General features: G+C 57.2%; 6 protein-coding genes across 6 annotated transcripts; 3 read left to right on the top strand and 3 right to left on the bottom strand.

The window, feature by feature from the left end:
- Positions 1 to 515: 515 nt before the first annotated feature.
- On the bottom strand, positions 516 to 2,976 carry KVR01_011128 (uncharacterized protein; the record flags this gene model as incomplete). The annotated part of the gene is made up of 6 exons (XM_044786139.1): positions 516 to 1,270; positions 1,356 to 1,540; positions 1,592 to 1,666; positions 1,726 to 1,781; positions 1,839 to 1,869; positions 1,925 to 2,976. The coding sequence occupies 6 exons, from the start codon at positions 2,974 to 2,976 to the stop codon at positions 516 to 518; spliced, it is 2,154 nt and encodes a 717-aa protein (XP_044640275.1).
- Positions 2,977 to 4,586: 1,610 nt separating this feature from the next.
- KVR01_010954 (proteasome regulatory particle base subunit RPT4) lies at positions 4,587 to 8,284 on the top strand. The gene is made up of 5 exons (XM_044787301.1): positions 4,587 to 5,083; positions 5,154 to 5,540; positions 5,606 to 6,062; positions 6,131 to 6,864; positions 6,982 to 8,284. The coding sequence occupies exons 1-4, from the start codon at positions 4,876 to 4,878 to the stop codon at positions 6,249 to 6,251; spliced, it is 1,173 nt and encodes a 390-aa protein (XP_044640101.1). The 5' UTR covers positions 4,587 to 4,875; the 3' UTR covers positions 6,252 to 6,864; positions 6,982 to 8,284.
- A 2,012-nt stretch (positions 8,285 to 10,296) lies between these two features.
- KVR01_011078 (glutamine--fructose-6-phosphate transaminase (isomerizing) GFA1) lies at positions 10,297 to 14,045 on the top strand. The gene is made up of 5 exons (XM_044783842.1): positions 10,297 to 10,663; positions 11,002 to 11,072; positions 11,408 to 11,639; positions 11,728 to 13,310; positions 13,387 to 14,045. The coding sequence occupies exons 1-5, from the start codon at positions 10,659 to 10,661 to the stop codon at positions 13,605 to 13,607; spliced, it is 2,112 nt and encodes a 703-aa protein (XP_044640225.1). The 5' UTR covers positions 10,297 to 10,658; the 3' UTR covers positions 13,608 to 14,045.
- Positions 14,022 to 15,877, bottom strand: KVR01_011129 (proteasome core particle subunit beta 7). Its single transcript, XM_044784639.1, has 2 exons — positions 15,734 to 15,877; positions 14,022 to 15,616 (listed from the first exon to the last, which is right to left on the bottom strand). Exon 2 carries the CDS (start codon positions 15,492 to 15,494, stop codon positions 14,646 to 14,648), a length of 849 nt encoding a protein of 282 aa, XP_044640276.1. The 5' UTR covers positions 15,495 to 15,616; positions 15,734 to 15,877; the 3' UTR covers positions 14,022 to 14,645.
- Positions 15,878 to 16,057: 180 nt separating this feature from the next.
- On the top strand, positions 16,058 to 20,361 carry KVR01_011062 (uncharacterized protein). Its single transcript, XM_044794500.1, has 4 exons — positions 16,058 to 16,246; positions 16,295 to 18,395; positions 18,448 to 18,702; positions 18,798 to 20,361. Exons 1-2 carry the CDS (start codon positions 16,172 to 16,174, stop codon positions 17,015 to 17,017), a joined length of 798 nt encoding a protein of 265 aa, XP_044640209.1. The 5' UTR covers positions 16,058 to 16,171; the 3' UTR covers positions 17,018 to 18,395; positions 18,448 to 18,702; positions 18,798 to 20,361.
- KVR01_010985 (uncharacterized protein) lies at positions 17,782 to 19,694 on the bottom strand (the record flags this gene model as incomplete). Its single annotated transcript, XM_044794245.1, has 4 exons — positions 17,782 to 18,132; positions 18,207 to 18,759; positions 18,940 to 19,218; positions 19,618 to 19,694. 4 exons carry the CDS (start codon positions 19,692 to 19,694, stop codon positions 17,782 to 17,784), a joined length of 1,260 nt encoding a protein of 419 aa, XP_044640132.1.
- Positions 20,362 to 21,639: the final 1,278 nt, after the last annotated feature.

The following is a 21,639-nucleotide window of genomic DNA, read 5'->3' as shown; positions in this document are numbered from 1 at the left end:
AGGTGATAGCCGGAGACAATCAGCATGCCATATCTGGCGGGGGGCATCGCCGACAAGTGTTTCAGCTTGGTCCTTCTCAGATGATGTGGGTTTATGAGAACCGAGAAAAACAAAACTAGATTTGAAATGTCGCTCGCTTTGAAGTTGATAAATCTCACCGTCGCTCTATGAAATGCTAGACGAGAAAGGTGGACATATGCTAGATATCAACAGGCTGACTCATCGCCATCCAATCACGCTCTATTCATCAGCGGGAGAGGAGCTCCGCGTGTTGAACGGGGCGTCTGGATGAGTTCTCGCGGGTAGCAGCGACGTGCAAGCCATCGGGTCCACCGCATGCGTGTTTGACAGCGGTGTCACAGATGCTCATACACTCAGGCCAATGAATGTGGTAGCCGCCCATCAGGTGACCTCCACAAGCATATTGGCATCGCGGGCGATATCAGGTCGCCACATCTTACCGGCCACGCCGAGTACTCCTCAACCCCCGCTCGACACACAATCCCACTCCAACCTCAGGTGTCCAGCCCGAATATCCCCTTGGCAACGCCCCAGGCCCATTCAGCTTCCCGGTCCACCACCCTCAGGTCGTCAATCCATTCTAAGCCCAGTCTGACTGTCTCGTGCGCGTCGGCCTCGAAGTTCGTGCCACAGATGCCGCTGGCTCTGATCCTTGCCAGGATTGGTACCTTCTCGCTCAAGTACAAGATAACGAGCGCGCCGAGGATATTCTGCGTCCAGAAGAACAGGCAGGGGATGAGCAGCTTCCGCGTGCAGGCAGGAGACATGATGATTGGCCACATGAGACAAGTGTTGAGGCAGTTCGCAACCCCGTCCGCGTCCTCGTTGTTCATCTGGTCGGGATGATGGAGCGCCTTGTATAAAAATGGCCTGTAAAGTAGCAGTCTTGTGGTGTAGTACCGCGTGCGGAGCAGCGCGATCTGAATGTCCATAGCATATGGATAAGCTACCGGGTGGCTGTTGAGGTCCGGCGTGAACGTAACAGAGGTGACAGATGTGACAGGAGGCGTCGCGGTGGGGAGAGCAGGTGACGGCGCCGTCACGGGAGTGGCGCCTTGGAACAACGAAGTGCCATACACGTCATGCCCCGGCGGGAGGAAGTTCCCATGGTCGCGTTCTACCCAGCGAAGGTGCAAGGGCAACAACTCACGCCATTGATCGAGTTGCATAACAAGTGGCTTCATAGCACCGGGTATCGCCGGCGCAGGTGACGAGGAGGACGATATCGAGGACGCGGGCGAAGTTGATACTGCAGAGTGTCAGCCCATCTAGGAACGGAGATGTGTCGTTGATATGAGATAAGTCGGAGAAAGGAGGGTTCCCGGCGTCCTTACCGCTGCTGAGCACGTTGTTGAAGTCAGCCGAGAGTCGGCGCAGCACAATTTGCGAGGCAAAGTGTTCCTGAAAGTGGCTGGTATGGTCCTCTTGAGAGACCAGGCCCCCAAAGTCTGGCACTCGAACCAGGGTCTCATATTTATCTAACCCGCTCAGTGGCATGCCTAATTCCAGATTGAAGCAGCTGTAGACGTGAGTCAGTTGAGTGCAGGTAGAAGACAACGTAGTAACTGACGTCTCCATGATCGAGCAGTGCCAAAATGCTCTCCGAATAATGTCCCCTTGTGCCGAGGTAAGTTCCCCTGGGTTGCTGTTCTCTTGTTTAGCCACCTCGCTACTGTCTGAGCCTGAGCCCGGGGGACAACGTACCTGGAGATCAGGGCTTGACAGGCCGACGAAGCAGAATTCGTCATTCGCCAAAAGTCCTAGTTATGATCAGCCCGGTGCTCCACAAGCAACATCACAAAGTGGCTGGACCTCACCATATGGCGGGAGCACGTCTCGTAGTAGATGCTGTTCGAGATCAGAAAGATTTCAAGACGTTGCATGGCGGCAGGAGGGGCATTACCCTGCGAGAGCAAAGACCTGGACATTTTCCAAACTACATTCAGTCAGACTGAAACCCATGCGTCTCCGTGCCTCGTTAAAGAACACCAGGCCAGGATGCTGCGATGCGGTGCGTCCATTCACGCCTCCGGGATGCGAATATGCATCGATTGCAACCTCGCCCAGAGCAAAGATTAGATAGGTCAATGTCGACTGGATGCTTTCGTCAAACACGAGCCCGTTGGTCAACATTGCCGGGAGAGTTGTGGATGTGAAGGCCTGGCGGTCCACAATGGGGTGCAGGAGGTTGAACGTGTCGAAGAAGGCCTTGGTAAGAACTTGGACCGAGTCCCAGGTCAGACTGTTCAACACCTGAGTGGCAGGTGGAGAGTCGGGAGCAACTGGGTTCTCAAGATTTGACGCAGCTCGGCTGCGTCTCCGCCCGTTCGTGGCCGACGGTAACGAGGTCCCTGGTTTCTGTAGGATGGAAATGCCTTCCTGCTCCAGGAGAGAACCTTGGTCGCGGCCGGGCACATTTGGAAGTATGACCTTTACTATCTCCTGAACGGCAGGCCAAGCCAGCATTGCGTGCACTGAAGATACATAACTGTAGTTGGTCGCGTTCCCGGACGACAGCGCGGCGTCTGAAGGCAGGCCGGAGACGAAGGTGCTGCTGCCGCTGGCGCTCGCAACGCTCCCACGGACGCTCCCGATGGGTGCTGGCGTCTGCACCAACGCATCGCCCGAGAATGAGGATTGGAAGTTGACTGCCAGGCCTTGGGCAGTCAAGTTGTCTATCTTGCCCTCGAGAGACTTGATTCGCTCCAGAATCTCAACCAGGGTCTTGTCCTTCTTGGTGGGCTGGGGCTCTCGGTAGCGGCAGTCCAGCTTGAACTTGACGCATGTGCCACACTTGGGCCTCTGCTCGTCGCATTTCTGCTTTCTTGACCTGCAGGTACCGCAGGCCTGCGCCGCGATTGCCCCTCGCTGCGTTCGCGACAAGGTGCCACTAGTAGCCGTCGCGGGAGGGCTTGGAGGTCGTGAGCCTGACACTGCTGCAGATTCCCCTTCCATGCCTGGCTTGGCTCTCACTCACCAGACCTGTCCCCGGGCTGTCTTGAAATGTCAGCTGCTTGACACTTTCGTATTCTGTGGTAGCCTGGTCGGGCGCCAGTGAGACATCCGCTCTGTTGCCAGGGAAGCGAGTTGGATGAGATGGATTGCACACGGGAACGACAAGGCTCGATTCACGGCTCGAGCCGGCCGCTGGGGGTTGGGCTCGTAGCCAGGTGGTAAAAGATGCAGCCTGTTGCCGACCGAGCTTGGTTGCCGAGTGAAGACCCGGCGAGCGGATGCGCGATTTGCGGGCGCAGCGAGGAATCGAGGAAGCAGGTGGTGATGATACAGACAGAGGCTCGTGCTGAAGCGAAGGTCGGGTCAAACAAGTCGGGTCAACGCCGTACGATGCATGGGATACGAGGCAATTTTCCGGACGGGAAAATAGCAAGACAGGGGAAGGAAGCCATCAAGAGACAGGAATAAATGGAACCTCCGTATTCGAGTCGACGTATGCATGCATGGAGGGTGCAATGAGACGGAGGATGTGATCCCTGAATTCCTTGCTTTCTGTGTGGTCCTACGTCATAAGGCTGCTCTGCACGCAGGCCGGAGTATGATTGTGCACTGGCCGAGCTCATGAGAAGCGAAGATAGGGATAAGGGGGCGTTAACGATGACGAGGGCCCCCCCCCAGGCCAGCCTTTGGAGCTACCACCGCAGTGGCACTCGAGCATGTCAGCCCAATGGCGACATGGCCCTGTGAGGTCGGCATGCACGGTCCTGAAGCAAAAAAGCGGTCGGGGTTCGAGGGTTGCTAAGCAGGACGGACGCATCATTCATCCCCCCAGAGACAGGTCGGCGAGAGTGCGAACGGCCATGTTCCTCTTGCTCAAGTTTGTCGTGAAACGACGGGGACGACGGGGACGACATGGACAGGACAGACGAGGTCGGCCTGGGCGACGATCAACAGGGGAGCCTCAACTGCCAGCCCATTCCCGTTTCCGCAGTTGATCGGCAGCAGCACAAGGACTGGCCTTGGGTTCGATTTAAGCTCAGGTGACATGTCGAGAATGGTTCTCTGAACCAGAGTGCTGGATCCCAGGCTCTGGTGCTCGGCTCCGGCCCAGGCGGCGTCCGGCTGAGGTGTCCGTCCGTCCATCCGTTTCCAGGTCTCGTCCACTCAATGTGGGTGGCGTCGAAGAGGGTGGGGTTCACGGTGGAAACACGAATCCGGAGGTGGAATCGGCGCTGAGTAGCAGCACACGGCTCCTGGGGCCCAAGCTGGGCTTTATACCATCATCATGTCGTGGCTGTCGGACAAAAGCCTGAGGCATAAGAGTACGAGAGGCGGGCAGCGCGGAGCCGGGACCATTGCCGCTCATGCAGTACCACTTTCTGTCGCTGCGACAGAGAGGCGGAGTGCCGGCGAGGCAAGCTGGCAGGCTGGGCAGGCGATGCGCGAGACTACCTAGGTAACTGACAGACTGATTGATCCTGACTAAGCCGGCATGGCGACCCCTGTCTCCGACTGTCGCCAATCGGCTCTATCCGTGGGTACAAAGTACTCCAGCGGCTCGCTGCGGTACTCAGGTACCATGTCCTCCGTAGCACTCTCAGCCTGGCGCAAGGCAACAGAAGCTTGGGTAAGCTCGGCCGCCTGCAACGCGGCAAACCGCCTGCACGCAACCAACCTCCTGTCCTTGCCAATTCCAAGCTTCCCATCAACACATTACCGCCGCCGCCACCACCACCTCCTCCACCACCACCACATCAGCAGCCGCCATCTGACTGGTCTACTTCCCGTCCTCAACGCGCTTTTCCTTCGATTGGATCACCATCACGGCGAAAGCAGGATCCTCGTTAGAGACCTCTGCACAAAGCGTCCATCCCTGCACCTCGCGCCGACCTGCCCAACATGTCTGACCCGGAGAGGGCCGATGCCATCAGCAAATACACAGACTCGCTGCTCGAGTCTCGAAACTGGGAGGTCAAGCTGAAGAACCTGCGCCTGGAGATCAAGGATTTGGAGAAGGAGTTCAACAACACAGAGGAGAACATCAAGGCATTACAAAGCGTCGGCCAGATCATTGGCGAGGTCCTGAAGCAGCTCGACGATGAGAGATGTATGTCCGCCCATGCTAGAACCCCACCCGGGCCCCCAAGCATCGCTCTGACCCGTCTACCGCAAAACAGTCATCGTCAAGGCCTCCTCCGGCCCTCGCTATGTCGTCGGCTGCCGGTCCAAGGTTGACAAGGCAAAGATGAAGCAAGGAACCCGCGTCGCACTCGACATGACCACACTCACGATCATGCGCATGCTGCCCCGAGAAGTCGACCCCCTCGTCTACAACATGTCTCTCGAGGATCCTGGCCAGGTCAGCTTCGCCGGCATTGGCGGCCTCAACGACCAGATCAGAGAGCTGCGTGAGGTGATCGAGCTGCCGCTCAAGAACCCAGAGCTCTTCCTGCGTGTCGGCATCAAGCCACCCAAGGGTGTGCTGCTGTACGGCCCGCCGGGAACGGGAAAGACCCTGCTTGCGAGAGCCGTGGCGAGCAGTCTGGAGACAAATTTCCTCAAAGGTGTGCTCGCTCCTTGGAACGTGAACAAGAGGTCCGACGCTAACAGACCCTGCCCCTGGTTATAGTTGTCTCCTCCGCAATTGTCGACAAGTATATCGGTGAATCCGCCCGACTGATCCGCGAAATGTTTGGTTATGCCAAGGAACACGAACCCTGCATCATCTTCATGGATGAGATCGATGCCATCGGAGGCCGTCGCTTCTCAGAGGGCACATCCGCAGACCGAGAGATCCAGAGGACACTGATGGAGCTCCTGAACCAGCTCGACGGTTTCGACTACCTGGGCAAGACAAAGATTATCATGGCCACAAATCGGCCCGACACACTGGACCCCGCGCTGCTGCGTGCCGGACGTCTGGACCGCAAGATCGAGATCCCCCTGCCCAACGAGGCTGGCAGACTCGAGGTCTTGAAGATCCACGCCAGCAGCGTGGTCACGGAGGGAGACATCGACTTTGAGAGTGTGGTCAAGATGAGTGATGGGCTAAATGGTGCCGACCTGCGGAACGTGGTCACGGAAGCGTAAGGCCCATATTCATTGCATGCCCCTTTGCGGTTTCTGTGAAGCCAGATGACTGACATTGCCTTAGTGGTCTGTTTGCGATCAAGGACTACAGAGACGCCGTGAACCAGGACGACTTCAACAAGGCCGTTCGCAAGGTTGCAGAGTCCAAGAAGTTGGAGGGCAAGCTTGAATACACCAAGCTTTAATCTTGAGAGGCTGGAAGCGAGGATTCTGGCTACATCCATGACAGGAAAAGCAAGGGTGTTGACAGAGGTTGTCGGTGGCGAGGGGCCACAAGACCTTGTCAGGAACTCCGCAGCCTTTTCTGGGGCATGTGTTACGTCTGTGGCCACCCAGAACAGCGAGACAACCATGACTTGTCCTGCAAAACATCACGCGTGTTATCCGAATCGAAACAGGGAATGCGCTGACCCGCAGTGAGCAAGGTCGTGATAAGCGCAGTCGTTTAGTTCCCCAATCCCTCACCTTGGGCCTTCGTCTTTGAACCGCGTCAACTTGTCTGAACCCTGTCGCAATCATACTTCCATTCTTAATGTAGCCCCGACCAATCTCAACCCCATGATCCCGCAAGACGCCTGGTCTAGCACACCAGAGTAGCGCAAGTTCAGAGAATCAGAATCGCGGTTTGCTGGTGAGAAGGTGTGGCGAAACGTTTTTGGACCTAGAACATACCCAAGGCACTGCCCATACGACTAACCGCCACTGCTAGACGACATCCAAAGCAGTAATTCGTTTGTACAGCAACGCTTGATCAAGGCGCCCATGAGCTTCTATAGCTGACATCAGTCTCTCCGCGAGGTAATCCCCATACCCATTCCCACCATCATTCTCGTTTCTGGGGGTGTGAAACACGATGCTTTTCTCATACTGCGCATTGAGTATCACATCCAGCTTTTCCTGACACTGAGCACGTAGCGTAGGAACCATTTTCATGAATGATCTGGATATGGGCATTCGATGCTACTCATACCTGCATAGCCAGCGCATCTCACTCTTAGCACTGCATCCGGGCCCAACGGTGTAAGAGACCTCGTGCGAATCGGTTGGTCGATATATCGACTGGAATAAAAACATTCACTGCAGCGATACCGGAAGGGCTCCAGAGTGCCTCGACTATTCTGAATTGTACTGATGCCGTTCTCAATACTTATACGAAGGCATACAGGCATAGTCCCTTCATGTAGTGGTAGACGCTCACTCTGAATTTGAGCACACGCAGTAACGACATTCGAGTCGCACTAGTCAAACAATACAGACTTGGACGCGTTAATTGTTCGGAAACTTGGAAATAAACGCATTGGCCGTGTCACTGGGAAACACTGGTCGCAGATCATCGGCCAATGCCTATTCAACAACCTGGTCGCCTGCTTTTCCTTAGTCGTCCTCCAAAGCATCCCGTATGATGGCGGCCTGGCCATCATCGCCTGAGCCACCCGACCAACAGGAGCCAATAAAGTTGCCAGCATGTTCGAGCTCACACTTATGGTTCAAGATCGTAAACTCCAAGACATCCCAGACGAGACTTTCAAGGCAGCATTAAACGGGCCGGGGCTAGCCAGGTAAGTTGACATCCCATACTCGAAAGCCCTGTGAGTAGTTTCGTTTTTAGTCCCTATATGGATGAATTTATATAAAAGTCGTGCATGCAACCGCTTTTCTGTCAGTGAACAACCCTCTTGGATGACCAGCTGAGATTCGGCACGGGTTGACAAGATAGGAAGGCCCAGTCTGACATCTCCCGCGATGCTCGTCCTTTGTACTCTGCAAACGCAGCGATCCGGAGCGATTGACCGACCGTGGCAACCTGTAGCTTTTCACTGAAATTCAGGACTGTGAGTGGGCAATTTGGACATGGCCAAGGCGTCTGCTATGTTGCAAACTGCATGCGGCCGTATGTGGAGCTGCCAGTGCGGCTCTCCTCTCTGGCAGTGCGACAGGGCGATTATGTGTGTATGGATTTAAGGGTGCGTCTACGATACGACATGGCCACGGCTTGCCTGGTCGACGACCCTGGTCGGGAACATAAGCCCCCGTGCGAGTATTCCACACCGCCTAAACTGGGATCTAGTTCTCGTTTGGCGGCGATCTGAAGTCTCGTCCACGAGGATACACATCATTCACACTTGAGTATATTCCGGGGGTGATTTTTGTCAGCGGCAAAACCACCAGTCAAGGGGTTGGAAGGCCTCCCGAGAAGAAGTCCGAGAGGCAACGGCAGATACGAGCAAGAGCTTGACTGGGCGGACCCTGGGGCAGGGGCGATTGACGGCGCAGCGGCGCTGTTTGTGTGTGGACCAGCCCACACAGACCCCTGACGTTGAATTACGCCCCCCCCCCCCGGCATTCCGAGCTGCAGGTTCCTGATTCGCAGATCTCGGGGCCATCTTGGGCAGGCAAGGGCCGACCAGATCATGGAGCCAGACAGCCAGATAGACGAGAGGGAGGCCGTGCTAACGCGTGGGTTGATCGGCCGTCCGGAAGCAGGCGACAGGCAGGCTTGCCAGGGCTGCCAGGCTAGCTCGATCAGCACAGCCCGCTGATAGAAAAGTTTTCTTGTCTTGTCCTCCTGCATCCGGCTGAGACATGCAGGCAGTCTCGTAAAGACATGTGCCCAGCCCCGGCGACTAGGGAAACGTGGGGAGCTCCAGGGGCTATTCTTAGCCGAGGATCGACCAGCTAGGCCCGGGTTGCAGCTTGTTCACCCCACCATCTCAGCAGTTCAGCCCCTTTTTCGTCCTGCTCCGTTCCCTGAGGCTGTGAGGCGGCATCAGACGCGACTGTCAACTTGAGGCAAGGGTAGCCAGAACTAGTGGCTGGCGCGGGCCTGCATTGTCCTTCATCTGAGCAGACCTGTTGGAGGGCTGCATCGAGATTGGTGTGCCGGCATGAGCTGTCTGGAGCGATTGGCTGACAGTTTGCAGGCCTTGGATGTCTGGTCGGGAGTTTTGACGCCCAGAATGCGGACTGCCGTCGCCGGCTTTGTTGGGAGCCTTGGTTGTCTGCCGTTGGACGGATATGTCGTCATTGTCATTGTCCAATCCGGCCGAGCCTGGCATATGATGTGGTTGATGCAGCCTGACTGTACGAAGCTGGCCGAGGTGGTGGCAGCGGGCTTAAACGAGGTACTGATACAACAGTCTATTGCCCATATCACGGGCCATGGAGGCCATGGAGGCCATGGAGGCCATTGAGCCCCAAAGCAAGAAGACTATTGTTGCTTTGGTGTTGACATGAGGAGCGGTTGCTGGGGCAAGCGAGGCTGAGGCCCACATTTTGTACGAGTCGGAGCCGACACTGGTTCTCCAGGCTGCAAAGAGGCGGTAAGGTCGTGTAGTAGTGCATTGCATACAGGCACAAAGCTGCAGCTGCCGTTATCTTCCGATGTAAACAAGGCAATGCGAGGGCTCCAGAATTGGCACCCAGAGCATCACCCAGTCGTCGTGGTGAAACCTGTACTGTGTATGACAGCACCAAGTCCTGTGTGCAGGGGAGCAGGATTGAAGGATCCAGGGCCCTCAGGTCACCCCCAGAGGAGCCTGAGATGACGCATACTCCGAATTCATCCTAGACACAGACAGACAGACAGACAGACATACAGACAGACAGACAGACAGACAGACAGACAGACAGACAGCAACCCCCACGGGTCTCCTCGTCTGATGTCGGCCCGTGCCTGGCTGCCCGGCTGCCTGGCCACAGCCTGTTGCTATCTGGGGCTGGGCTGGCATCTTTTGCTTGGGCCTCCACTGCCAGGGAGTCTAGAGTCTAGCGTCCCTCTCTGACAGATCCGATCACCGTGGGAACAAAGAAAGGCTTATCAATTGCGGAGATGGCTGGATTCCAGAGGCAAGGAGCCATGTGATGGGCTGGCTGGAATGCACGGGGAGGACGTGGTGACATGCTGCTTACTGTTTGCCGTTACGGGTAGAAAGCAAGCCAGCAGTTTGTCGTGTTGGACATGTGGAAGGAGCCCTGGGATGCATCGTCATCAGGAACAGGGGTCCCCTCCATTGGAGCTAGACGGTACCCCTGAGTGAGGGCCAGAGGGCCTGCAGAAAAGACAGGGCAGAGGGGCCCGGGAGGGACATCTGGAGGGGGAGGGGAAGGGGGGGTCGGCAAGAAGTGGGCTGGAGGCTGGAGCTGTGCAGCTTCGTCCCCTCGACCCCTGTCCACAGGACGTCCAAACAATCCACGTGCAGGCACCTTGACAGCTGGAGTTGGAGCAGTATGGCTGAGCAGTGGCCCAAGTTGCCCAACCGGCTGATGGCTGCCATTGCTGTTGTCACTGACTGCTGGCCCAAGTTCCCAAAAGCAAGGCCCCAATTCTCAGCCCCATTAAAGAACAATCCCATCCCCTGAGCTAGACACCCATTCCCATCCAGCTGGCCTTTATTCTGTCTACTCACCACAACTTGCTGTCCCTCCCCTCTCTGTCTCTCTCTGTCCATCTCTTTCCAGCCTTTGATACCCATCTCGAACCCTGCCACCCTGCCCGAGCAGCATCGTGCAGAGCTCCCGGCCAGCTTGTCAACCACCAGCTCTCGTATACTACACGGCAAAGACTGCCCTTGTTATTTGATCAACCAGACAAGATGTGGTACGTACAGCACAGCAGCAAATCCAGTCCAGGGCCGGAGGGCACAGGAGGGCACAAGCAGTGGAGGAGTGGCACCAGTGCGAGCTCCTTGCCCACCCGGCCCTCTGGGACTGTCCCACGAGGGGCAGGGCCAGAACCAACCTCCACTGCCCAATCGGTAACCGTTTTGCCCGCCAAACGGACGATGGTGGCGGTTGAGAGGAGCCGGCCGAGCCTGCCAGAGCTCTGGGTTTCTCATGCAGAGCCTCGCACTGCAGAGAACCCGCGTGCGCCCTCGACGCCTACGCCTGGCATGAGCCAATTGGTGTTCAATCGCTGACCGTGTTTTCTCCCTCCAGTGGCATCTTCGGCTACGTCAACTATCTGGTGGAGAAGGACAGGAAGTTCATCATTGACACACTCATCAATGGTACGTGCCCGACCCCCATTCAGTCTATTCCCAGTCAGCTAGTTGCGAGAGGTGGCCTGGCGCCTGTTGGTCGGCCTGGCATGTGAGCAGGGCGAGGCTAGCAAACCAGCTGGCTCAGCTTCCGCCATCTGCCCCAACAACCGGGAGCCAGCCTCAGCCCGCACCTAGTTGCACTACCCCTGATTCGAGCGGGCGGCCGAAGCCATCATATTCGGCTGCGCACGCACAGCAAGCGCCGGCGCCAGCGCCAGCACCAGCGTCAGCTCCGGCTCCAGCTCCAGCTCCAAGTACTAGTTGCGCACCCAAAGACTGACTCGAAACTCGCCCTTCTGTAGGTCTGTCTCGTCTCGAGTACCGAGGATACGACTCCGCTGGCATGGCCGTCGATGGCGACAAGAAGAACGAGGTCTACGCTTTCAAGGAGGTTGGCAAGGTTGCCAAGCTGAAGGAGCTCGTTGAGCAGGAGAAGCCAGACCTCACCAAGATCTTCGACTCACACGCTGGCATTGCCCACACCAGATGGGCCACCCATGGCCCTCCATCTCGCCTGAACTGCCACCCCCACAGGTCAGTAGCCCCATAACCCCCTTTCCGAGCTCTCAAGATCCACGGACGTGAAGCAAGGGCTGACCAACGTCCCCCCCCCCTAAAACAGGTCTGACCCAACCTGGGAGTTCTCTGTCGTCCACAATGGCATCATTACGAACTACAAGGAGCTTAAGACTCTCCTCCAGGCCAAGGGCCACAAGTTCGAGACCGAGACCGACACCGAGTGCATTGCCAAACTCGCAAAGTACATCTACGAGAAGCACCCTAACCTGGGCTTCGTCGACCTGGCCAAGGCCGTCATCTCGGAGCTCGAGGGTGCCTATGGTCTGCTCATCAAGTCCATCCACTACCCCCACGAGGTCGTGGCCGCCCGCAAGGGTTCGCCTCTCGTGATTGGCGTCAAGACCCAGCGCCGCATGAAGGTCGATTTCGTTGACGTCGAGTACGCCGACGAGAACGCCGCCCTCCCGGCCGAGACTGCCTCTCAGAATGCCGCCATGAAGAAGGCCACCAAGTCCACCGACGGCCTCCTAGCTCCCACCCTTCTCGGCGCCCCCGACAAGTCCCTCCTCCACCGTTCCCAGTCCCGGGCCTTCATGACCGACGACGGCATGCCCATGCCTGCCGAGTTCTTCCTGTCCTCTGACCCATCGGCCATTGTCGAGCACACCAAGAAGGTTATGTACCTGGAGGACGACGACATTGCTCACATCCACGAGGGCTCCCTCAACATCCACCGCCTGAAGAAGGCCGATGGGAGCAGCAACGTGCGCACCATCCAGACCCTGGAGCTCGAATTGCAGGAGATTATGAAGGGCAAGTTCGACCACTTCATGCAGAAGGAGATCTTCGAGCAGCCCGAGTCCGTCGTCAACACCATGCGTGGCCGTCTGGACATTGAGAACAAGAATGTTACGCTTGGTGGTCTGCGCTCATACATAAGCACTATCCGCCGCTGCCGACGTATCATCTTCATCGCCTGCGGAACCTCGTACCACAGCTGCATGGCGGTCCGCGGCGTCTTTGAGGAGCTGGCAGAGATCCCTATCTCCGTCGAGCTCGCGTCCGACTTCCTGGACAGGGAGGCGCCCGTCTTCCGTGACGACACATGCGTCTTCGTCTCCCAGTCTGGTGAGACGGCCGACTCTCTGATGGCCCTGCGGTATTGTCTGGAGCGCGGCGCTCTGACCGTCGGTATCGTCAACGTGGTCGGTAGCTCTATCAGCCTGCTGACCCACTGCGGTGTGCACGTCAACGCCGGCCCGGAGATCGGAGTCGCCTCTACCAAGGCATACACCTCTCAGTTCATCGCCATGGTCATGTTCGCTCTGTCGCTCAGCGAGGACCGCGCTAGCAAGGCACAGCGGCGACTAGAGATCATGGAGGGACTCAGCAAGATCTCGGAGCAAATCAGCGAGGTGCTCAAGCAGGATGCTGCGATCAAGGAGCTCTGCGGCAAGGTGTTCAAGGACCAGAAGTCCTTGCTCCTACTCGGGCGTGGCTCCCAGTTCAGCACAGCTCTCGAGGGCGCCCTCAAGATCAAGGAGATTAGTTATCTCCACTGTGAGGCCGTCATGTCGGGTGAGCTGAAGCACGGAGTGCTTGCTCTGGTGGATGAGAACCTGCCCATCATAATGATTCTCACGCGCGACAACATCTTCAAGAAGAGCTTGAACGCCTACCAACAGGGTATGTAGATGAAGCCCGGCTCGTTCTGCGTCCCATTCCACACGCCGTTCTTTCCACTAACCATCCAACCTGATAGTTGTCTCACGAGGTGGCAAGCCCATTGTCATCTGCAACTCCGGCGACAGCGAGTTCAGCAGCAGCCAAGCCCAGACGATTGAGATCCCCAAGACTGTGGATGTCCTGCAGGGTCTCTTGAACGTCATCCCCCTGCAGCTGATTGCCTACTGGCTGGCTGTGATGGAAGGTCTCAACGTCGACTTCCCCCGTAACCTGGCAAAGTCCGTGACTGTCGAGTAAGCGAGTGTCTGTTTGTTGTTCATACGTACCAAAGAAGCCACCTCAGCCCTGGGCTCTTTTGCATGCGTTAGATGTTCTTACAGGACGAGATTTTGCATACTCGATCGGTCTTGAAGATGGGCGGGCATGTGTTTCGGAGTTGGTGCTTGGTTTGTTCACTGGTGGAGGGTTTTGAAAGGAAGGGAAAGGAAAGGAACAGGAACAGGAACACTCAGCCATGTAAGGCCAAGTACCGTGTGGAGGCAGGCAAGAGCAAATGTGGAAGGCCAACAGGCACGCCAAGAATGACCGTCTACCATGCCTGCAATGGCGTGCGTTTCGGCTGAAAGGCCATTTTTTCAGAGTAATGACGGTCGAGCGGAATACACGATACTTACTATACTGCACGAGACAGACCTGACTTCTGGGTGTCGACAAATTGAGAAGGTTCCAGTTAGACCAAACAAGCCTTGCAGAGCGAGGATACCACACAAGGTTTGGTGACCGTGCCATTTTTGCCTTAATAAGCGTCAAACTCTGCCAGTGACCGTCATTGATCTTGATTGAGCACAACCCTGCGAAAGCTTTGCCAGCGTAGCTTGTCTGTTCATACATGTATTTTAACTTAATGCCGGTGGAGTGCGGGGTTTTCGGCCTTCTATTCACATGTTTAATCAACTATTTTTTTTACAATGGTTGTTCAGTAGCCCTGACGTATGGACGCGATACTGCAAGACAAGTCAAGGAGGCGAGGTAGAGGTAGACGGCATCGGCGACGTGCGCGGCGACGAGCACTCATGATGCATTCGGTTTCCCCGGCCCGGCCAGGCCACTAGTTGTGTACAACCAGGCGTTGGCAGACGGCCTCCAGTCTGTCTTGTAACCTCCATTTAGATCTGTTGAATCTCTCATGAATCATCCGAGTATGCTTTCATTTCGCCTGGGATAAGTCTAGACATACACTAGAGCAGACCTCTATTGCCCATCCGCCGACCGTAGCAGCACTAACGATACCACCATCCACCACCCTCGCCACTGGCCATACCAAGCCGACCACAACTACACATCCTGGGTGCCGTACCCCTTGATTCGGTCGGCAAAAGCCCAGCTCTGGTTCTCGAGCTTCTCGTCGTAGCTGACGTCGACGCCGTCGCGGGTGACGACCGCGAGCGAGTAGCCGTCCCAGGAGCGGGCGTCGCGGTAGTAGAGGACCTTCATGCAGTCGCGGATGACCTGGACGGCCTGCTCTCGAGTCAGCTTTGCGGCGTCCTCCTCGGTGGCGGCGTATTTGCGCATGATGGGCTGGGCGAGCATGGAGCCGAAGCCGGTGGCGAGCGAGGGCGAGGAGAAGACGGTTCCGCGCAGGTCTGCGGCGGCCAGGAAGGGCTTGCCCGTAGCGCCGCTGAAGCCGGCGACCAGGACCTGGTTCCACAGGGGGTCAAACTTGTTGCGACGGTGGTAGAAGAGCTTGGCGAGATACTTGTGCAGGTTCTCGGCTGACAGGCCGGACAGCGGGTGGTTCTCGTCAGTGGCCGGGTCTGCACCGGGGGCGGCGTCGCCGGAGGTGGTGGCACCACTGCCGCCGTAGGCCTCATCGATCTCCAGCTCGCCGAGGTGCCGATCCAGGTACTGCATGTCGCTGACGTCGCCCGAGAAGCCGACGACCGAGGTGCCTGCGAAGGGCCGCAGCCGCTTGATGTCGCTGAAGCGCGCCAGCGAGCCGTACGACGCCAGGTTGTCTGCCGCCAGAACAACGCCATCCTTGAACTTGAGGCCCAGCACCGAGGTCCCCGTCACAGCGGGCGACTGCGTGTGGGTCTTGGGGGCCGAGTTGTTGAGGTAACTGTGGTCGTAGGGGCCGTAGACGTCGTCACGGGGGCGGCCCCAGGCCTGTGGGCGGTGGTCCATGGCGGCTGGGTGGTTAGATGAGAGAGGAAGGGTGATGGTTCGGGGCGGCGGGGGTCGGCAGTGGAGGGTTCGGCTGGTGGCTCTCGTGGGAGTGGGAGCACGAATGTTTGATGATGGCCTGTCTGTTTGGGGAGCCGACGTCAGTTGGCTGCTTGCAGTGGAGCTGACTTGGGCCTCTTGAGGGTTCGAGCCGCGATTGAGGCTCTAAAGCGTTGCAACGCATTGGAGCCGGTACTCACCTGGTTGTCGTAAAGATGGTCCAACGACAGAACAGGGCGAATGGGGACGGTGACGGCGAGAGGATGAGGTGGTGGTGGCTGTGGATGTACGGAGTAGATGGAGGTAGATGGAGGTGCTGGCTGGACGTCCACCCTCGGGAGCTTGCCTCACTGACCGGGGAGCTGTCGCGTTCAGGTGCTGCCTCCTAGGCGCAGCAGCCTGCCAGCCCCGCTGGCCAATGGGGAGCCGGGCTGGCCGGATGGTCTGGGCCCACTCACCAAGCATAGCTGAGCTTATCTAATCTCACATGAGGCAGGCACCTTGTTGTCTGCGCATCCAAACTGTTGACTGTTGACTGCGTCGTCTTCGCTCTGCACCTGCTTATCTTTGCTTTGAAGACCACGCCTGGTCGTATCAACATCTAGTTATTGCTGCATGTGAAACCAGCCAAGCCTATCATGGCACCACTGGTTGGCTACGGCAGCAGCGACGAGGAGGATGATGAGGTTCTGTCGCCCGCGGCCGCAGCTTCGGTATGGACATGCACGGCATTCTGCTCGCAGGGACTGACCAGTATGTAGGCACCGCTAGATGCTCCAAACCAGACAGCAATGATATCCTCGCAGCTGGCAAACGTGCCCGAGACAGAGGCCCATGTCTCGCCGCCGCCGCCAAAGACAGGCCAGTCTGCTCCGGCACCAGAGACAGGGCCAGTGTTGCCCCCAGCATCAGTGGCCATGGGCCCTAGTCTACCTCCAGCAGACCAACGCGAGGCCTATCCAGAGCAAGTAGACGAGGAGGACCTGGACCAGGACCAGGACGTACAAGCAGGCCAAGCCCGTCCACCATCATCACCATACTCGGCCAGCCGAGCCCTCCTGCACCAGCTCACCCTCCCCACAGTCCCAGATCTCGATATCCCCCCATCACCACCCCTAGGCTCCCCCTCATCAGGTGCAAAGCGCGCTGCCCTCACCGCCAAGTTCGACAAGTTCCTCGAGCTTAAGCGCACCAAGGGCGTGCACTTCAACGCCCGCATCGCAGAATCTCATGCCTTCCGCAACCCAGAGCAGCCCGATAAGCTTTTGAGTTTCGTCGGAATAGACACCAAGTTTGACAGAGACTCTGGGGCCGCTGGCGCAACCCAGTACTCCACCACCCTGCCCGTCGACCTCTGGGACCCTGCCGGCTTCCCTGCTTGGGCATACCGTGGTCGACTGCGGCTGGCGCAGGAGAAGTTGTTGAAAGAGAGAACGAGGACGCAGGGTGAGCCAGTGCAATTTGTCTCGGCAGCAAATCCTTAGAAGTACGACGCGCACATGGACTCCCGAAGGTTACCGCCGCGTGGTCCCTTAACGCCTTGAGAGTACACGAGCTCGAATGGTCGGCTTGGGAATGATAGCACGGCGCGCCATACGGATTTTGACATTCTCATGGAGCAAATATGTCGGCCGGCGGTTAGACGAGCGCCCTGTTGGAGCTTCATGCAATATCATGCGAGCACAGACTAATGGCCTGGCTCTAATCAGTAACGAGCGACGCAAATGAACGCTGAACGCGGCCTTATCTAGGATGCCGAAGGCGTGCAAGGTCTGGGAGCACACGTTCGTGTGCGAGCACGCGTCGCTGATCTTGGTCCATGGTCGGCTCAGGGATGTTACCATACGTCCTTACTCACACCAACGAAATCAGCGGCAGGCCTGGTAACCTCGATTCATCACTTCAAATTACACCGGATAAGTGTTCCACTGAGGTATATTGTCACGCGGTGCGTGGTGCATGCGCTCCGTGGCGCGGCTGCACCAAAAGGAAGTGTATATGCAGCATGAAAAGTTGCGCAATGGTTTTCAAAACCTGACATATCGTTGAGGCGAGCTTTTGTCGTCTTCCGGTGTGGTGTCATTGCATCCTTTGCCACCCAATTGATTATAAACTCCAACGGCGCAAACATTAACCCGCTGAGCACAGCTCGATGATTGTTTGCCAGACATCATCTGTCGGGCAGCATATAGTAAAACCCTATCACTTGCTCTCTCTCTTCACAGCACCAGGCGCACACACGCAGCGCTCACGATACAAACGGAAGTTTCGCTCTCTTCGTATTGGAGCAGTTGATGGTCAAGCCTAGCTCCTCAAGGTCGGCGCCAACGTCGATGTCTACGCTCTGGTTGGTCGAGGCCAGCGAGTCTCTGTAGTAGCTTAGGTACTGGCCGTTATTGACAACATTGTCGCCCCGCAGCTGCATGGGAAGAACGCCATCCTCACAGAAGGGCCGCTGCTGGATCACCTGCAGGATGGGCGTCTGCGAGATGTTGGCGTGCATAGTGAAGTTGTTGATGCCCGGGCGCACCACCATGTTGTCCACAAATACGCGCCCAATGTCCTGGCCTTGGAGATAATTGATAAAGGTTGTGTTGCCCTGTGTTTTCGGCTGTATTAGTATCTTGATTACGGCTTTCTTCTGCGGCAAGGATTCACAGGGCGACAACATACAATATCAAAGGTTAGAAGTGAGACATTTGGAATGGCCACGGTTCCGAAGAAGTTGTCGCCGTTCTCGTCAGGGGTCAGCTGGACGCGGGACTCGGGTACGGTGGTGCCGTTGAAGTTGTTGAGCCCCTTCAGCTCGACGACTTTCTTGAAGTGGACAGGGTACTTGCGCGAGATGCCATTGACCTTGAGGTGAGTATCACCCTCGACGCTGACGCGCAGGGTCTCATTGACGAGGACCCAGGTGTTGAAGACAGTGAAGGCGTTCATGTCGAGGATGTCAACAAATTGCGTCAAATTGACGGCTGACTGTGAAGCTGACGTCGTCTGTGGGAACTGCAGCCGCGCGAAGGGCGTCTGCGGCTCCCAGTCCTCGAGGTACATGACTCCCTCGAAGGGGTCGATCACGGCGTGAATGCTGTCGTCGGCTCTCAAAGTGCTGTTAATGGCCATGGTGAAGTTCTCGGACTGAGCCTGCGACAGTATGATGCCCTGGATGGTAAGGTCTGCGCCGTCGACTCGCTGCTGGGCGATCCTGGGGACGGCAACGAAGATACTAGGTCAAGAGGTCAGTGGCTGATCGACTGAGAATAGGCTTCACGCTCCATCGCTCTCTAACTGATCCACCACAAACAACCAAACCCCCGAAAAGGGTGGCCACAAAGTCACCTGCTCTGCCGCAACACTCAAGTCGCTCAGTGCGACCAAAAGCCAAGGCAAAGAGGTGATCACTTACATCAGGCATACCACCAGCACAACGATGGCAATAAATACCAGAAGATGTGCCCACCACCATCTTGCGCAATGCCTCCTCAGCCTCTGGCGTCTCGTCAGTCCTCCGCTCTTCTCCGCGTGCTCATATACCCGGTCTGCTTTGTCCGACATGGTGATGGCCGGAAGGATCTGGTTCCTGTCCTCGCTCTGGTTGCCGGTGGATGAATCCCTCCTTGTCCCTCGAGCAGACCGATTCTTGTCCTTGAACTCCTTCTCGACAATGTAGTGACCCCTGGTCTTGCTGAATAGTCCCCGTGACGGCACCCCGGCACTGAGGGGTGGCAAGTCAGCTGGGTCCGTTGCTGGTGGTACTGGCCGCACGAGCAAGTCTAATCCTTCCGAGTGGGATTTGCGGCCCTGCTGTGGAGGTGGTGACAGAGATGGTGCCTCGACAAAGAGTCCTCCTGTGGGCTGCCTCTGAAGTCCCGCTGCTGGTCTCTGATGCTGCCGGTGGTGCTTCTGGTGTGGTGAGTCTCGTCTCTCGAGCACCGCGGACCTTTTTGTCAGAGTGTTCCTGGCCCGGCGTCCGCCTGTGCCTATATCCTTCGGGGTGGCGTTGTGATGAGGAAATCCTTCAATCAGCGGGCCCTGCAAGATATCGTGTCGTAACGGGCCGTTGCCGAGGTTCTGGAAGACTGACGTATAAGACGGTTGTGGCCGGATCGAGCGTCTCGGGGAGTGTGTCTGGTTCGCAGGCGACGAGGACTGATCCCTCATAAGAGCATCCAGGCTGGGGGACTCCCTTGGGCTGCTGGGCGCTGGGCTCGGGCTTATAAGAGAGTCGAGGAGTCGCAACGGGAGGCTTCCAATTTCCCCTCGGGGCATCACAGGGTATCAACTAATAGGTGAATCCTTGGACGAGAATGGACTTGGGGCGTCCCGAGACGGACAATTACCCGAATAGGCGGTGGGACCAAGGAATAGATTGAGCTGGCAACCTTTTCTTCTGTAATTGCATCGGTGATGCAGTCCTGATCTGGTCCCCGTCTCGTCTTGTCTCTTTTTATTATCAATGGTACTTGTCAAGTCATTCATTCCGGCGGGGGACGGTACGCTATTCAAGGGCTGGGCCGGAGTGGGAGCAAGTGGCCGGGGATGGTTACATTTATGTTACTGATCGGTCTATTACTCCGGCGGCATGGGCACCCCATGCTCGGCGCTGCACACCTGCAGCGGTACTAGACTTGAGGCCGGGAGGGCACCTGAGCACGCAGCGCTGGGCCGACTGACCAGGCTGACTTGATCGAAGTCGCCGGGGACGTGTTGCTGTTTGACGAGAATGGGGGGCGCAAGTCTTGGGCCATGCCCTTTAGGGTAGGAGAGGGAGAAAAGCAATTTTGTGACACTCAACAGCCTGTCCAGTAAGAAGGGCGGGATCGCCGCATGACAAGGTCTGATAAAAAGTACGCACGACAAGAGACGACGCACAGGGAGGCTGGGAGGCCGCTCCAAATGCACTTGCAAGAGGGTGCGCCCACGCAGGTCCAGATGTCCCCTCCTGGCTGCCAACTGCCTGAGCCTTGCACCTTATTGTCGGGACGGTGATGGTGACGGTGATGGCGACGGTGGCGAGGCGAGGCGTGACCCGTGTGACACACCCCCTTTTGCCTTTTGCCAGGGCTGACAATATGCGTACTGACATAGTCTACTCTGTGCACAGTAGCATCTGCAACCCGTTAGAGTTGAGACGGTTTGCCGCCCGGCAGGCCTGTCCCTCGGTCCCTCCTCGTTGTCGTCCTCTTGTTGTTGTCACAACATCAGCTGATTGAGGTCATATCTCAGAGGCAAATTCATGCCGCCTTCCCTGCCGTTCGTCTCAGCTTTCCAAGCTCTTCAAGGCTTCTCTCTGGCCCCCCAAAGCGCCCCTCTCCATCTCAAGATTCTCAAGATGGTCGCCCTGCCAGCCTGCCAGCCTGCCAGCCTGCCGCCTCGCCGGGACTGGCCTCTCAAGCCTCTGCAGGTCGCGACGAGCATCATTTTAGGGTGCCTGTCATCGGCCGCATTAGGGCCCAGCTACTACAAAGTACCCCATGGAGGACGGGCACAAGTGCCGCTTCGAGAATAATTACTGGCCGATCCCCTGCAGGACCTGTCCCCTCTTCCCCGCACCAAGAAGGCGGCCTCGCAGGGGTGGCCGGGGCGCCCAGGGCCCCTCTCCACACCGAAAGCTTTTATCGATTATCCCTGTGCTTGGCTCTATTGGGCCGTGGCCCCAGCCTGACGAGGGGCCAAACCTCCGAGGCAGCTTGTGAAAATCTCAGCACCGTAATGTTGGGGTTCAAGTTGGGGAATGGCATGTGCGCTCATGTGAGCTTGCCTTCCCTCTCGGCTACCAAGATGTGCAGCACATATCACGATTCACGCCCAGGCTTGAGCATCTAAACTACAGCATGTGTGTATTACCACCTACCTGTACGAGCCGGTGACAAGACGTCCGGCCGAGCATTGAGGCTCGAGTCCTCTGTCGCTGATGCGGAGCACCCTCGACCCTTTCGGCTGTGGCGCTTGGCGGCACAGGTCATGATGGGACGATGAAATCACCTCTCAGCAAAGCCATTGGGCTTAGCTAGGCCATGGCTAGTGATGGTTCGTTCAAGCCACCGGGCACGCCGCACCCGTTTTATCAGCAGAATCGTCGACGACACGAGAAAATAGCCTCGAA

Source organism: Diaporthe batatas, assembly GCF_019321695.1.
Source record: "Diaporthe batatas strain CRI 302-4 chromosome Unknown Contig00014, whole genome shotgun sequence".
In the NCBI taxonomy this organism is placed as follows: Eukaryota; Fungi; Ascomycota; class Sordariomycetes; order Diaporthales; family Diaporthaceae; genus Diaporthe; species Diaporthe batatas.
This window is presented reverse-complemented; position numbering and strand designations above follow the sequence as displayed.